The following is a 14,228-nucleotide window of genomic DNA, read 5'->3' as shown; positions in this document are numbered from 1 at the left end:
TTGTTAGTATTCCTTGCCAATGTTTTATAGAGTGATATGAATACCACGATTAGTTTCAACAGTATATAACCACTGTATATCGACATGAAATATTAATTCAGAATCACCTACATAATATGAAAATAGCTTCATATTTATACCAGTGAATGATTTGACGCGCTACCATGATGGTAATGATGAAGGGAACGTCTGACAATTCCACCAAGTGGTTAAAACGTATAATTTGTATTCATTACAATGACTTTGTTTAACATTTAAAAACAGACATGTTCAAATTCCAAAGCTTGTTACTTCCTGTTGGTAAGATTGACAAGCTTTGTAATTTGAACATGTCTGTTTTTAAATGTTAAAAGTAATTTTAATGAATACAAATTATACGTTTACTTTTAACCACTTGGTGGAATTGGCAGACGTTCCCTTCATCATTCGCCGTGGTAGCGCGTCAAATCATTCACAGGTATAAATCATAGACTGTAGCTATAAATATGAAGCTATTGTGCACTCAAGTGATTTTTAATTAATATTTAATGTCGATGTACAACGTTTACATACTTAAAACTAATCATGGTATTGATATCTTTGTAAGACTGTCGACTTTATAGAACTTTGGCAAGGAATACTAATATTAACGAGCTCTGAGAGCCCCCTAGTGGTCGGGAGCATTTCCGTTGTGTTGTGAACTTATGTTTGCTTTTTTAATTTCGCTGTGTTGTGCACTACTGGGCCACCGTAAGTTTGTCAATGTACTGTTTTGTTGTTGTGTTTTTCATTAAGAATAATAATGAACCCAGCATTCAAGCAATTGCCACCCCCGAACTGCTGTCAAATGTAAATATACTACTAGACTGCACTTTCCAGCCATAAACCAAAATTTCCCAAAAAAACGGCAATGCAAGATATTTTCAATTCCTTTTGATTAAGGTTTCCAATGATCCACTGATGACATATGTAAATAAATAAAGTTTATTTGACTTCATTTACATGATGTGAGCATTGCCATCAAAATATATGAATAGAACTGAATAGTTACACCATTAAATTGAACATATTATTTTTACATTGAAAACAACAGGAACATCATTTAAACATAATTCTCTGGGTGTCTGTCATCCTCAGCTGGAGCCGCCCCTGTCTTTGAGAAGTTTGCCAAGCACACTGGTCTGTTTTAAGACCTTCAGGTTTGAAATGTCTTCAGCAATAACAGGAACTTCAGAGTTGCGATGTGGACCTTCAGATTCGCCCTCGCTGTCCGACAGAGCTGTAAGAAGAGCGTCGTTCTCATACGTAGGAAAGTAGTATCTGGAAAAACAAAAATATTTTTGAATAATATTTTAAAGAGACCCTTTTATGAAGTCTTGATTTTGTTTTTGGGGTCAACTAGAATCGGTTTTAATGCTTGTAATAATACTGCATAATATAAAATACTAAAGAAATGGTCATGTGAAGATGTAATACTCACTGCGGTTGGTCCCAGTGAGAGACCTCAGGCAGCTGCATCACATGACCTTTGTTAACAAGGTGTTGCACTAGTTCCTCTTTGGTTTCGAACTTCTCCTGACAGCAGTAGCAGCGGCACTGGTGAAGCTCACGGCGGATGTAATTCACTAGTTTGACTTGTTGATAAAACCTTAGGTCTGGACAAATTACACAAATTACATTAAAGACCTTCTGTGTGGTCATGGGTTCTTCTGAAAAACAGGCCAAAATTTCTGTTTATGCAATTATACTCACTTAAGTCTGTTTTTAATTTGTGCAAGTCAAATTCATGAGTTTCCTAGAGGAAAAAAATGTGTTATTATTATTAATGCTGATGTAAAAATGCATAGAAATAATTTTTATAAGCACTCAAATACATAAGTGGCATCATTTACCTCCATGTGTGTGTAAATTTTCTCCATCGTCTCTGCCTGCTGCTCACAAAACAGACACACGGCACACACGGGATGGGCCTGCCAGTCGGACCAATCGCTGTAGGGATTGCAGAATATCAGGATTGAGAATAAAACTGAAAACAGCCTCTGAAGATCAAGTTAAAAGATGAAGGCCTTACTCATCTTCATCTTCAATCAGCTCCCTGTCATCTTCAGACTGCACCTCTTCCCATGTCTTTCCCAACTCCTGCAACATTAAAACCACATAATAGTGTAAACTGGGTGAAATAGATTTCATGCCGAGTATTTGTTCAGGTGAGAAACATACTACAAACCAAAACATGGACATACCAGGTAATTGATGATGTAGAAGCGATCATAGTCATGGTTTCTGGCGTTTATTCGCCGATGCTGCTTTTTCCTCATGTGATCTTTCAATGTAGTTTTGTCTCTGAATGTCTTCTCACAGTACAGACACTGCATGCTACATAAAATAATAATAATAATATTAATGTTTAGTTTTACAGTCTTTTTATACTTTTACAATACAATGCTTATTTTGATGTCCTAATGCAATTTAAATATACAATTTAGTTTGTAAATTAAAATGATTCAATATTTAAAGGGAAAGTTCAGCCAAAAATGAAAATTCTGTCATCATTTATTCACCCTCAAGTTGTTCCAAGCCTGTATGAATTTCTTTGTTCTGTTGAACACAAAAGAAGATATTTTGAAGAATGTTGGTAACCAGACAGTTGATGTGCCCCATTGACTTCAATAGGATGGAAAAAATTACTATGGAAGTCAATGGGGACCATCAACTGCTTGGTTACTGACATTCTTCAAAATATCTTCAGCAGAACAAAGAAATTCATACAGGTTTGGAACAACTTGAGGGTGAATAAATGATGACAGAATTTTCATTTTTGGCTGAACTATCCCTTTAAGTAAACAGTTTTAGTTATCGAAAACATTATGCTTAAAAGTGCCAAAATGTTATATGGGCCAATTACAGAAGAGGATTAGGGCCAAGCAATAATAAAAAAATAAAACCATCTCAAGATTAAAGTTGTTAAATTTTGAGAAAAAAAGTCTAAATAAAATGTTGAGAATAAACTCATTAAATTACGAGAAAAAACTCGTTAAATTTCGAGAAAAAATTCGAGATAAAATGTTGAGAATAAAGTCATTAAATTATGAGAAAAGAGTCATTAAATTACGAGAACAAATTCGTTAAATTATGAGAAAAATGTCGTTAAATTTCGAGAAAAAAGTTGAGATAAAATGTTGAGAATAAACACATTAAATTATGAGAAAAAGTCGTTAAATTATGACATCGTAATTTATGATTATTGTAATTTAACAACTTTTTTCTCATAATTTAATGACTTTATTCTCAACATTTTATCTCGACTTTTTTCTCGAAATTTAACAACTTTAATCTCGAGATGGTTTTATTTTTTTATTATTGCTTGGCCCCAATCCTCTTCCGTAGTTAATGGATCAAACAAACAAAAGGATATTGTCAGTCAATGGATTCAATAACTCATAGGAAAACTAAAAAACTTTAAATAAATATATACAAATACACTACCAGTCAAAAGTTTGGAAACATTACTATTTTTAATGTTTTTGAACGAAGTCTCTTATGCTCATTAAGGCTGCATTTATTTCATAATAAATACAGAAAACTATAATATTGTGAAATATTATTACAATTTAAAATTATGGTTTTCTATTTTAATATACTTTAAAATATAATTTATTTCTGTGATCAAAGCTGAATTTTCAGCATCATTACTCCAGTCTTCAGAGTCACATGATCCTTCAGAAATCATTCTAATATGCTGATTTGATACTCAGTTATTATCAATGTTGAAAACAGTTGTGTTGCTTAATATTGTTTTGAATCTCTGATATATTTTCAGGATTCATTGATGAATAAAAAGGTTAAAAAGAACAGCATTTATTCAAAATATAAATCTTTACTCTCACTTTTTATCAATTTAACACATCTGTGCTGAATAAAAGTATTCATTTCTTTAAAAAAAAAAAAAAAATAATAAAATACTGACCCCAAACTATTGAACAGTAGTGTATATTGTTACAAAAGATTTCTATTTTAAATAAATGCTGATTTTTTTTTAACTTTTTATTCATCAAAGAATCCTGAAAAAGTATCACATGTTATAAAATAATATTAAGCAGCACAACTGTTTCCAACATTGATAATAACTGAGTATCAAATCATCATATTAGAATGATTTCTGAAGGATCATGTGACACTGAAGACTGGAGTATTGATGCTGAAAATTCAGCTTTGCATCACAGAAATAAGTTATATTTTAAAGTATATTAAAATAGAAAACCATCATTTTAAATTGTAATTTCAATATATTATTGTTTTTTCTGTATTTATTATGAAATAAATGCAGCCTTAAAGAGCATAAGAGACTTCGTTCAAAAACATTAAAAATAGTAATGTTTCCAAACTTTTGACTGGTAGTGAATATATTTAAAAAGATCTACAAAAATACATAAATAGATATACACAGTATAAAATAACTTGCATTATGCCTTTAAAATGTTTATTTTTTGCTTCTTCTGTCTATTTATTTGTCACTGACCCAAAAATTAACTAATGCAATGACAGCAAGCACCAAAAGAGGGCGTTCACACCTTCTCCATCTCTATTTTTAATTATTAAATTTATGATAATAATAGTACGGTCATTAATTAAATTAATTAATTAAAATATTTCTAATATATGTATATATTCTGTGCAGTATTGCAGATGTCCCATCCCATATATATATATATATATATATATATATATATATATATATATATATATATATATATATATATATATATATATATATATATAGTCATTAATACTAATACAACCATCTATGGTCATAGGGCTGGTGCCTATCGCAGTATATTTATAATAAAATAATTAATTAAAATTGCACATATATAATTTTGGATTACATCTTAAAACACTCACTTCTCCAGTTTCCACTCCAGAGTATCGAGGAACTCTGTGCAGTAGACAATGTTGTCGGGCAGGCCGATGCTGAACGAGTGTTCTTTAGCCATGTGGTTCAGCAGTGAAGACCTGCAGTGACAGCACAGGGAACAAATACAGCACTTTAAACCTGAACATGTAGTGCTGATGTTTGATACTTTGAAAACATTTTGTACTGTACAAAAAACACATCATAAAATAATAATAAAGCAAAAATAGCAGTTTATATCTAGATGAGCGTCAGAGTGGAGGGACGAAGATCGGTGGCTTGTGACGTCACTATACATGAATTTTGCTGAGCTCATTCTGACACTGCAAGGTAATCTGTCTAGGGGCCATTCAGTCAAATTAGCTAATTAAAGGGTTAGTTCACCCAAAAATGAAAATAATGTCATTTAATACTCACCCTCATGCCGTTCCACACCCGTAAGACCTTCGGGTTATTAAAAATTAAGATATTTTTGATGAAATCCGATGGCTCAGTGAGGCCTCATAGCCAGCAATGACATTTCCTCTCTCAAGATCCATTAATGTACTAAAAACATATTTAAATCAGTTCATGTGAGTACAGTGGTTCAATATTAATATTATTTGGTGCGCCAAAAAAACCTAAATAATGACTTATATAGTGATGGCCGATTTCAAAACACTGCTTCAGGAAGCTTTGGAGCGTTATTAATCTTTTGTGTCGAATCAAAAGTACATTACTTTTAGTACATTAATGGATCTTAAGAAAGGAAATATCATTGCTGGCTATGAGGCCTCACTGAGCCATCGGATTTCATCAAAAATATCTTAATTTTTAATAACCAAGAAGGTCTTACGGGTGTAGAACGACATGAGGGTGAGTAATAAATGACATTATTTTCATTTTTGGGCGAACTAACCCTTTAATATTCAGAACCTAGAATTAGGATTAATCAGAAATGAGTTTAAATGCAATTGACAGTGGTAAATTGCATCATTTATGAGATTATGTTTGTGTCTGACCCATAGACCTTATTCACAGCAGCGTCATCTTTGATGTTTAACAGGAATGAAAGTGAAGCTTTGAGGGATCCACATATATCTCTTCAGCACTATTACTTAATGTGTTTGTGGACGAAACACTGCAAATATATCTTTCAAAGAAGTTTCAGTAGTCAAAATGAACTGTGGAAAATTATAAGTGATCTAGGAGCTCTATACAGCTTTTTACAGTCTCGTTTCTGCTCTGAATAAGGTCTATTCAGAAGCAATAGTCACCTGTTTCCTGTAAACTCCTCACTGCAGAACATACACGTGCGATGAAACGTTGTATCGTCCCTCTCTTTTTGCTGCTGCTCCAGAACTTTCTCCTATCAAAACATATCAAACTTCATCACACACTTATCTAGCATTATAAGACCTCACACATTATAAATGTGGTTACATAATTATGAGCCTATAAACAATATTCATAATTGATATGAATCTCAGTGTGGTGCGTTTTTATCATTCTGCGTTTCTGAAAACCCGCTGTTCGATTGCCATAATCATCGATAATTAGCACAGATGCAATCTGCAAATGATTGGTGTTTAATAAACAGTGCTAATCCTCTCGGCTCGAGTTTCATCGACGTGCGGCGTGTCACCGAATGATTGAGAAAGGTCACAGCTGCACTGTTAAACAGCTGGTCGCCACACTGCAGAGCGACTGCAGAGGTGCTGAGAATGCTGGTTGCCTAGCAACCACAATCGCAGATTTTTGCCAGAGATGAAATGTGTGTAAGATGACTATGTTGACTCATAATATCTCTGCAAAAACAATCTGTAGGGGGGAGGGGATTGGGCTTTTCACTGAACATCGCGTTAATCGTTTCGTCAGTACTTTCAGGTACAGTACGTAACTACTGTGGAATTTCTGGCTACCCAAAATGCTTTAATTACACAGCCGCTGGATTTCAGCTGTAGTTCTTTTGTTACACAGTAAGATTCTTGTTTTGTTATATAACAAGACATCAAAAATTATGCTTTTAAACTTTCCAAGTGATACATCAGTTCACATTATCCATAAGTTTTTAAAACAAAAATAAGTTTGTTTCAATAATCTTTTAACAAAATTTAATAACATTTTCAATCTATAAAATTACATTTCCTGTCTGACATAATAGGATTTGTTGGTAGGAAAAATTATTAACCAAAATATCTATTCAATAACATTTTCTTTACATATGAAAATATGTACTATCATTATATGTCACTATTATACTACATTACATCTGCATTTTTCAATAACATTTTCACCATAAAATTATACTCATCATAAATATTATATTCAAAATACTGTCTGAAAAGAAAAAATACACAATGTCTTCCCCTCATATTCTAGGGTTTCTGCATATTAGTCTGACTGGAATCTGTGCTGCGGTTGGATCAACTGTTGCATCTGGGAACTGATCCCAGAGCAGCACTCCTAAACTGACAGTCGCAGGTCCTTGTCTTTTTACAGACACTCACCAGTCGTCTCTGTTGTAGCTGCTCCCTAAGGATTCTGTCCTCTGGCAGCGCATCACATAATAGGAAGTAGAGCTCTTGTTGTTCTAAAACGACACAAAGCAGCTTTTTGGTTATCAGAGTCCAGTCTAAAAACGACACAAGACTTCACATTTAAATCATACAATTTAAAGGGCAATTTCTCAGACCAGTGTTATTTTAGAATTATTTATATGCTATTATTGTATTTATTAATATTTTGAATTAGCTTTTATATTTTCAGTTTTTAATTTAGTTTTAGTAATTGTAGTACTTAACTTTATCTCAGTTAGTTGCCAAAGGCAACATTTCTCATTTTCGCTTATTTTTTTTAAGTTGTTTTTCATCTAACCATTTTTTTAAGCTTAATTTCAATTAATGAAATTGATTTTTATAGTTTAGTTAATAATAACAACACTGCCCAAGACTTTGAATGAAAACTATAAACAGCTATAATGGTAGATTTGTCCATAAATATTCCACTTTTATCCCATGTCTCAGCAGGCACTTTGTTTCTTATTTTCAATTTATTTTGTAGGAGGTTTGCCATTTCCTCACTTTTTGCGATTATACAGATGAACAGAATTTTATGTAAGAACTAAAAATATGACATGAGAGGAAAAAAAAATATTTCAATGCTTTTGTGGTCTCACAATAGTTTTGCATTCCCCTGACAAACTTTGCATTCGCTCTAACATTTTTCGGGGGAACGCAAACATTTTGTGAGCAAATCTATATAAATAGTTTTATGTTCCCCTGAGAAACTTTGCTCACAAAATGTTTGTTCCTCCAAAAATGTTACGTTCATTCACAAAATGTTTGTAACATTTTTCGAGTGAACACAAACATTTTGCGAACGAACGTAACATTTTTCAGGGGGAACAAAAATTGTGCAAGCATATGTAACATTTTTCGGGGGAACACAAACATTTTGCGAATTAACGTAACATTTTTCGGAGGAACGCAAACATTTTGTGAACAAATCTAACATTTTTCGGGGGAACACAAACATTTTGTGAGCAAACGTAACATTTTTCGAGCAAACATAACATTTTTCAGGGATCACAAACATTTTGCGAGCAAAAGTAACATTTTTCAAGGGGAACAAAGATTTTGCGAGCAAAAGTAACATTTTTCAAGGGGAACAAACATTTTGCAAGCAAACATAACATTTTTTGGGGGAACACAAACATTTTGTGAGCAAATCTATATCAATAGTTTTACATTCCCCTGAGAAACTTTGCTCACAAAATGTCTGTGTTCCTCCAAAAAATTTTATGTTCATTCGCAAAATGTTTGTAACATTTTTCGAGTGAACGCAAACATTTTGCGAGCAAACATAAAATTTTTTAGGGGAACAAACATTTTGCGAGCAAACGTAACATTTTTCGGAGGAACGCAAACATTTTGAAAGCGAATGTAACATTTTTCGGGGAACGCAAACATTTTGAAAGCGAATGTAACATTTTTCGGGGGAACGCAAACATTTTGAAAGCGAATGTAACATTTTTCGGGGGAACGCAAACATTTTGAAAGCGAATGTAACATTTTTCGGGGGAACGCAAACATTTTGAAAGCGAATGTAACATTTTTCGGGGGAACGCAAACATTTTGTAAGTGAATGTAACATTTTTCGGGGGAACGCAAACATTTTGAAAGCGAATGTAACATTTTTCGGGGGAACGCAAACATTTTGTAAGTGAATGTAACATTTTTCGGGGGAACAAACAAGTGAATGTAACATTTTTCGGGGGAACGCAAACATTTTGAAAGCGAATGTAACATTTTTCGGGGGAACGTGAATGTAACAAACATTTTGAAAGCGAATAACATTTTTCGGGGGAACGCAACATGAATGTAACAGTTTTCGGGGGAACAAACAAGTGAATGTAACATTTTTCGGGGGAACAAACAAGTGAATGTAACATTTTTCGGGGGAACAAACAAGTGAACGTAACATTTTTCGGGGGAACGCAAACATTTTGAAAGTGAATGTAACATTTTTCGGGGGAACGCAAACATTTTGAAAGCGAATGTAACATTTTTCGGGGGAACGCAAACATTTTGTAAGTGAATGTAACATTTTTCGGGGGAACGCAAACATTTTGTAAGTGAATGTAACATTTTTCGGGGGAACGCAAACATTTTGTAAGTGAATGTAACATTTTTCGGGGGAACGCAAACATTTTGAAAGCGAATGTAACATTTTTCGGGGGAACGCAAACATTTTGTAAGTGAATGTAACATTTTTCGGGGGAACAAACAAGTGAATGTAACATTTTTCGGGGGAACAAACAAGTGAATGTAACATTTTTCGGGGGAACAAACAAGTGAACGTAAAATTTTTCGGGGGAACGCAAACATTTTGAAAGTGAATGTAACATTTTTCGGGGGAACAAACAAGTGAATGTAACATTTTTCGGGGGAACGCAAACATTTTGAAAGCGAATGTAACATTTTTCGGGGGAACGCAAACATTTTGAAAGCGAATGTAACATTTTTCGGGGGAACGCAAACATTTTGAAAGTGAATGTAACATTTTTCGGGGGAACAAACAAGTGAATGTAACATTTTTCGGGGGAACGCAAACATTTTGAAAGCGAATGTAACATTTTTCGGGGAATGCAAACATTTTGTAAGTGAATGTAACATTTTTCGGGGGAACAAACAAGTGAATGTAACATTTTTCGGGGGAACAAACATTTTGCGAGCAAACGTAAAATTTTTCGGGGGAACGCAAACATTTTGAAAGTGAATGTAAAATTTTTCGGGGGAACAAACATTTTGCGAGCAAACGTAAAATTTTTCGGGGGAACGCAAACATTTTGAAAGTGAATGTAAAATTTTTCGGGGGAACAAACATTTTGCGAGCAAATGTAACATTTTTCGGGGGAACGCAAACATTTTGAAAGTGAATGTAACATTTTTCGGGGGAACAAACAAGTGAATGTAACATTTTTCGGGGGAACAAACAAGTGAATGTAACATTTTTCGGGGGAACGCAAACATTTTGAAAGCGAATGTAACATTTTTCGGGGGAACGCAAACATTTTGTAAGTGAATGTAACATTTTTCGGGGGAACAAACAAGTGAATGTAACATTTTTCGGGGGAACAAACATTTTGCGAGCAAATGTAACATTTTTCGGGGGAACGCAAACATTTTGAAAGTGAATGTAACATTTTTCGGGGAAACGCAAACATTTTGAAAGTGAATGTAACATTTTTCGGGGGGAACAAACAAGGGAATGTAACATTTTTCGGGGGAACGCAAACATTTTGTAAGTGAATGTAACATTTTTCGGGGGAACGCAAACATTTTGTAAGTGAATGTAACATTTTTCGGGGGAACAAACAAGTGAATGTAACATTTTTCGGGGGAACAAACAAGTGAATGTAACATTTTTCGGGGGAACGCAAACATTTTGTAAGTGAATGTAACATTTTTCAGGGAACACAAACGTTTTGCAAGCAAACGTAACATTTTTCGGGGGAACAAACATTTTGAAAGCAAATGTAACATTTTTACAGGGGAATGCAAACATTTTTCCGGGGCACGCAAACATTTTGAAAGCGAATGTAACATTTTTCCAGGGAACGCAAACATTTTGTGAGCGAACGTAAAATTTTTCCGGGGGACCAAAACATTTTTTTTTGGTAAAGGGAGAGGTCCTCTTTCCTCCCATCTCATATTTTCTTCCATCATGTCCCCTTAGGGGCTCCACCGAATTCATTTTATATAAGGTTTGCAATTTTTGGAACCCTATTACTAAAATTCAAAACTCTTGTGTGATTTTTTAATTCTAGCAATAAACATTAAAAAATACAAAATTACAATAAAATTTTAAAATAAATAAAACAAGATTTTCTAAGGTGTGTATATAGCAGGGTTGCATTTTTTGCCATGGATTTGATGTGTTATATGTCAGATAATTGCTCACAACAAAAAACATTTCCTTTTAAATTAGTTTATTGTAAATTCCATAGCAACTATTACAAAGTGCAAATACAAACTTGTTCAGCTCAAATGTGTCTTACCTTCAGGACCTTCAGAATTGGTCTTGATAACACTGCAGAAGTCTGTGATGGGTTGTTCTGTAAACCGTTTCTTCCAGAACAACATGTACCTGCAACAAATCAATGAAAAAGTTTTATTATTTTGTGTTATTTGTATTGTTCCAGTCTAATATCTCTTTAGAGATATGCAGGTTACAAATCAAGTGAAGTCTCACCGTGGAAAGTCTGCGATGAGTTTGACATCAGCAATGACCAGTTTGTGATCCATCACCATGTGCTTGAGAAGCTGGTCTTTTTCGGAAGAGGGAAAAGAGTCGGAACAGAGCACACAGGTCACCGGATGGCCATCGCTGGAGGAGGCGAGACAAGCGCTACCACACAGCTGCTCGGGGAAACAAAGCGGCTCTAGTATACAATCCTGCTCACCTAGCAATGAGAGAAAACACATTCATTAAAATATGACACACAAATATCTTTGTGTTTTTTAATGACTGAAGCCACTAAATTAATTCTCATTCAATTTATATCTCGTACAACCTTGCATGTTGTCACCACACAAACAAGCAGCTGATTCACACAAAATAAAGGTGTGACTCATGTAAACAGCAGGTTATCCTTTAAAAACCTGATACATTTGTGCTCCTAAGTGCACTTTATGAGTTATTTTGCCTCTAAGAAGTGAGCTTTTGCAGATCAGCTATTAGAAGATAGTTCATCCATAACAAGCTATGGTAGGTTTTGAAGCTGGTTTGAGATGGTTTATGCTGGTCCTGGACCAGTTTAAGACCAGCATGGACCAGCATAAACCAGCTCAAACCAGCTTCAAAACCTACTTTAACCAGCATATGCTGTTTTTTTGAACAGGGAAAACAGCTTAAACTAGTCTAAGATGGCCTACTGGTTTGAGCTGGTCAGTCAGACTGGTCAGTTACTGTTTTTAAAGAGTTTTTGGCTGCTTTCCATCTCTAGAAGACCAGATTTGCAGGGCTGAGAGACATATAAACAAACTTTGACGAGTAAACCCCCAATCCAGACCAGTATTACAAAAGGACAAGCTATTATCCGGTGTCGTTGTCAAAGAAAAACCGCATCATGCACATGTGCCATAAAAAGCAGATGACAAACTTGTTTCATTAATGCAGACTAGCTGGCATTTGCAATAGGCAGCTGTCGGGCATGTTTAGGAAAATCAAAACAGAACTTTTAAAGATTTAAACATTAAAATAAACTCAAACAAAGCAATATAATGCCAGCAAATCTAACAATGTGTTTAATTTGGTTAACCAACCTGTCAAATTAGTGTTGTGCATCTGAGCTGCCATGTTTTTTTTCTCCAAGTCACGTGACCTGGGGAATGACTCATCGACCAATCAGAGTTAAAACACCGCTTGGTGTGGGGTTTATGGGTATTGTAGTACTCAAACCAAGCTCTCTCATTCATTTCCTACATCTCCCGTGAGGCGGTGGTGTTTTCTTCAGGGCTGAGAAGTGTGGTGTATGTGGGATGCTGCTGTGGCTCTGCCCTCAGAACAATACAGTGCAACCCTGTGTAACAACAATATGGATAGTATCCGCCGTAATTGCCCTGTTTTATAGCACATTTTATTTTATTTGACGCGGAAAAAAATGTGGATACCGACTGAACATGAAAAATATGGCGTTGGTAAGTAATATATTTACATTATATTGCCGCATCGTTAATAAAACGCAAGTTACATCGCTGCAGGTGCGATAATGAGCCGTGACATCTACAATCTGATGGCAGATGAAATGTCACATCATGATTTAAAATATTCAAGTGACAGAATAATGCATATCGAGCGTTTTTATTAATTTTATTAATTTTAATTTTTCGACCGAAATTATTTATTTTGATTTCCTTCATTAATTGGTCATCTTGAATTGCTCTCACATGCAGCAATAACAAGAAATAGCCGCAGTAAAGGCTTATCTTTTGTCTTTCTTCAAACAGACGCTATAATTCATTTACTGAGAATATGATTTTACATCTAAAATCGAAACAGTGCGGCTTTATTTGAAAAATATCAGTCCTGTCTGTTATTACACCAATAGCGTATTCATTTACGTTCAGTTAATATGTATTTAATGTTTATATATTGACATTTTGTTAACATATTCACATTTAAATATTTACATTTGTACATTATTGTGTGTATACCTATCTGTCTGTCTGTCTGACTGACTATCTGAAGAGTTTTTAAATGAATCTGTAATCTTTCATCTCCCTGTATGTGTACACACACACACACACACACACACACACACACACACACACACACACACACCCTGTTTTCATAAAGATAAATCAATTATGGACTAAATTGCATTAAATATTGCTTGTATTAAGTGCAACCAAATCTTCAGGGCAAGTTAAATGATAACCACATTGATTTTATTTTGATGTATTTTTTGTAAGTTTGTTGTGATAGCAGCTGACAGTTTGAAGGATGATTTTTGGCAGTCTGGAATCTGCTCATCCCTCATTGGCTGACGGCTAGAGACAAAGTCAGTTGAGCGGCGTGAGGAGTCCAGTAGTACAGAGGAGTTCACATGGACCTCGGGTCTTCTGTGATTTCGTTCACTACTGCTTTGCTCAAACGAACAACAGGATGACATTTGGTCATTTCTTCACTTAGAAGGAGAGAAGGTCATAGCAAAGAAGAGAGGTGGTTTGAAGGGGCAGGGAGGGTTGGACAATAAACAAAGTGCTTAAAGTGTAGTTATATTATGGCAAATCGGGAAATTATTTTCTTTATTCACATTCGTGACAAGCCACATCTGGAGCATATTGCACTG

General features: G+C 34.5%; 2 protein-coding genes across 2 annotated transcripts in view; one reads left to right on the top strand and one right to left on the bottom strand.

The window, feature by feature from the left end:
- Nucleotides 1–942: 942 nt before the first annotated feature.
- Nucleotides 943–12,831, bottom strand: znf277 (zinc finger protein 277). Its single transcript, XM_048158750.1, has 12 exons — nt 12,700–12,831; nt 11,627–11,837; nt 11,433–11,521; nt 7,381–7,463; nt 6,148–6,239; nt 4,882–4,992; nt 2,223–2,355; nt 2,051–2,118; nt 1,872–1,968; nt 1,732–1,774; nt 1,460–1,634; nt 943–1,299 (listed from the first exon to the last, which is right to left on the bottom strand). The coding sequence occupies exons 1-12, from the start codon at nt 12,731–12,733 to the stop codon at nt 1,113–1,115; spliced, it is 1,323 nt and encodes a 440-aa protein (XP_048014707.1). The 5' UTR covers nt 12,734–12,831; the 3' UTR covers nt 943–1,112.
- Nucleotides 12,832–12,900: 69 nt separating this feature from the next.
- Nucleotides 12,901–14,228, top strand: part of dock4 (dedicator of cytokinesis 4) — a 105,916-nt gene continuing 104,588 nt past the window's right edge. Inside the window, exon 1 of the mRNA XM_048158748.1 lies at nt 12,901–13,074. Coding sequence (XP_048014705.1) covers nt 13,038–13,074 — 37 coding nt within the window. The 5' untranslated portion in view covers nt 12,901–13,037. The remainder of the gene's footprint in view (nt 13,075–14,228) is intronic.

Source organism: Megalobrama amblycephala, linkage group LG15 (genome assembly GCF_018812025.1).
Source record: "Megalobrama amblycephala isolate DHTTF-2021 linkage group LG15, ASM1881202v1, whole genome shotgun sequence".
In the NCBI taxonomy this organism is placed as follows: domain Eukaryota; kingdom Metazoa; phylum Chordata; class Actinopteri; order Cypriniformes; family Xenocyprididae; genus Megalobrama; species Megalobrama amblycephala.
Note: the sequence above shows the minus strand (reverse complement) of the source record. Positions and strands in the feature narration are given on the sequence as shown.

What these genes read in the sequence shown, in the direction of transcription:
- znf277 (XM_048158750.1), bottom strand. Translation starts at nt 12,733, where the DNA reads ATGGCAGCTCAGATGCACAACACTAATTTGACAG. An exon ending in TCTACATCATCAATTACCTG is followed by an intron (nt 2,119 to 2,222) that starts GTATGTCCATGT and finishes TTAATGTTGCAG; the next exon opens with GAGTTGGGAAAGACATGGGA. An exon ending in CTGATTGAAGATGAAGATGA is followed by an intron (nt 1,969 to 2,050) that starts GTAAGGCCTTCA and finishes CAATCCCTACAG; the next exon opens with CGATTGGTCCGACTGGCAGG.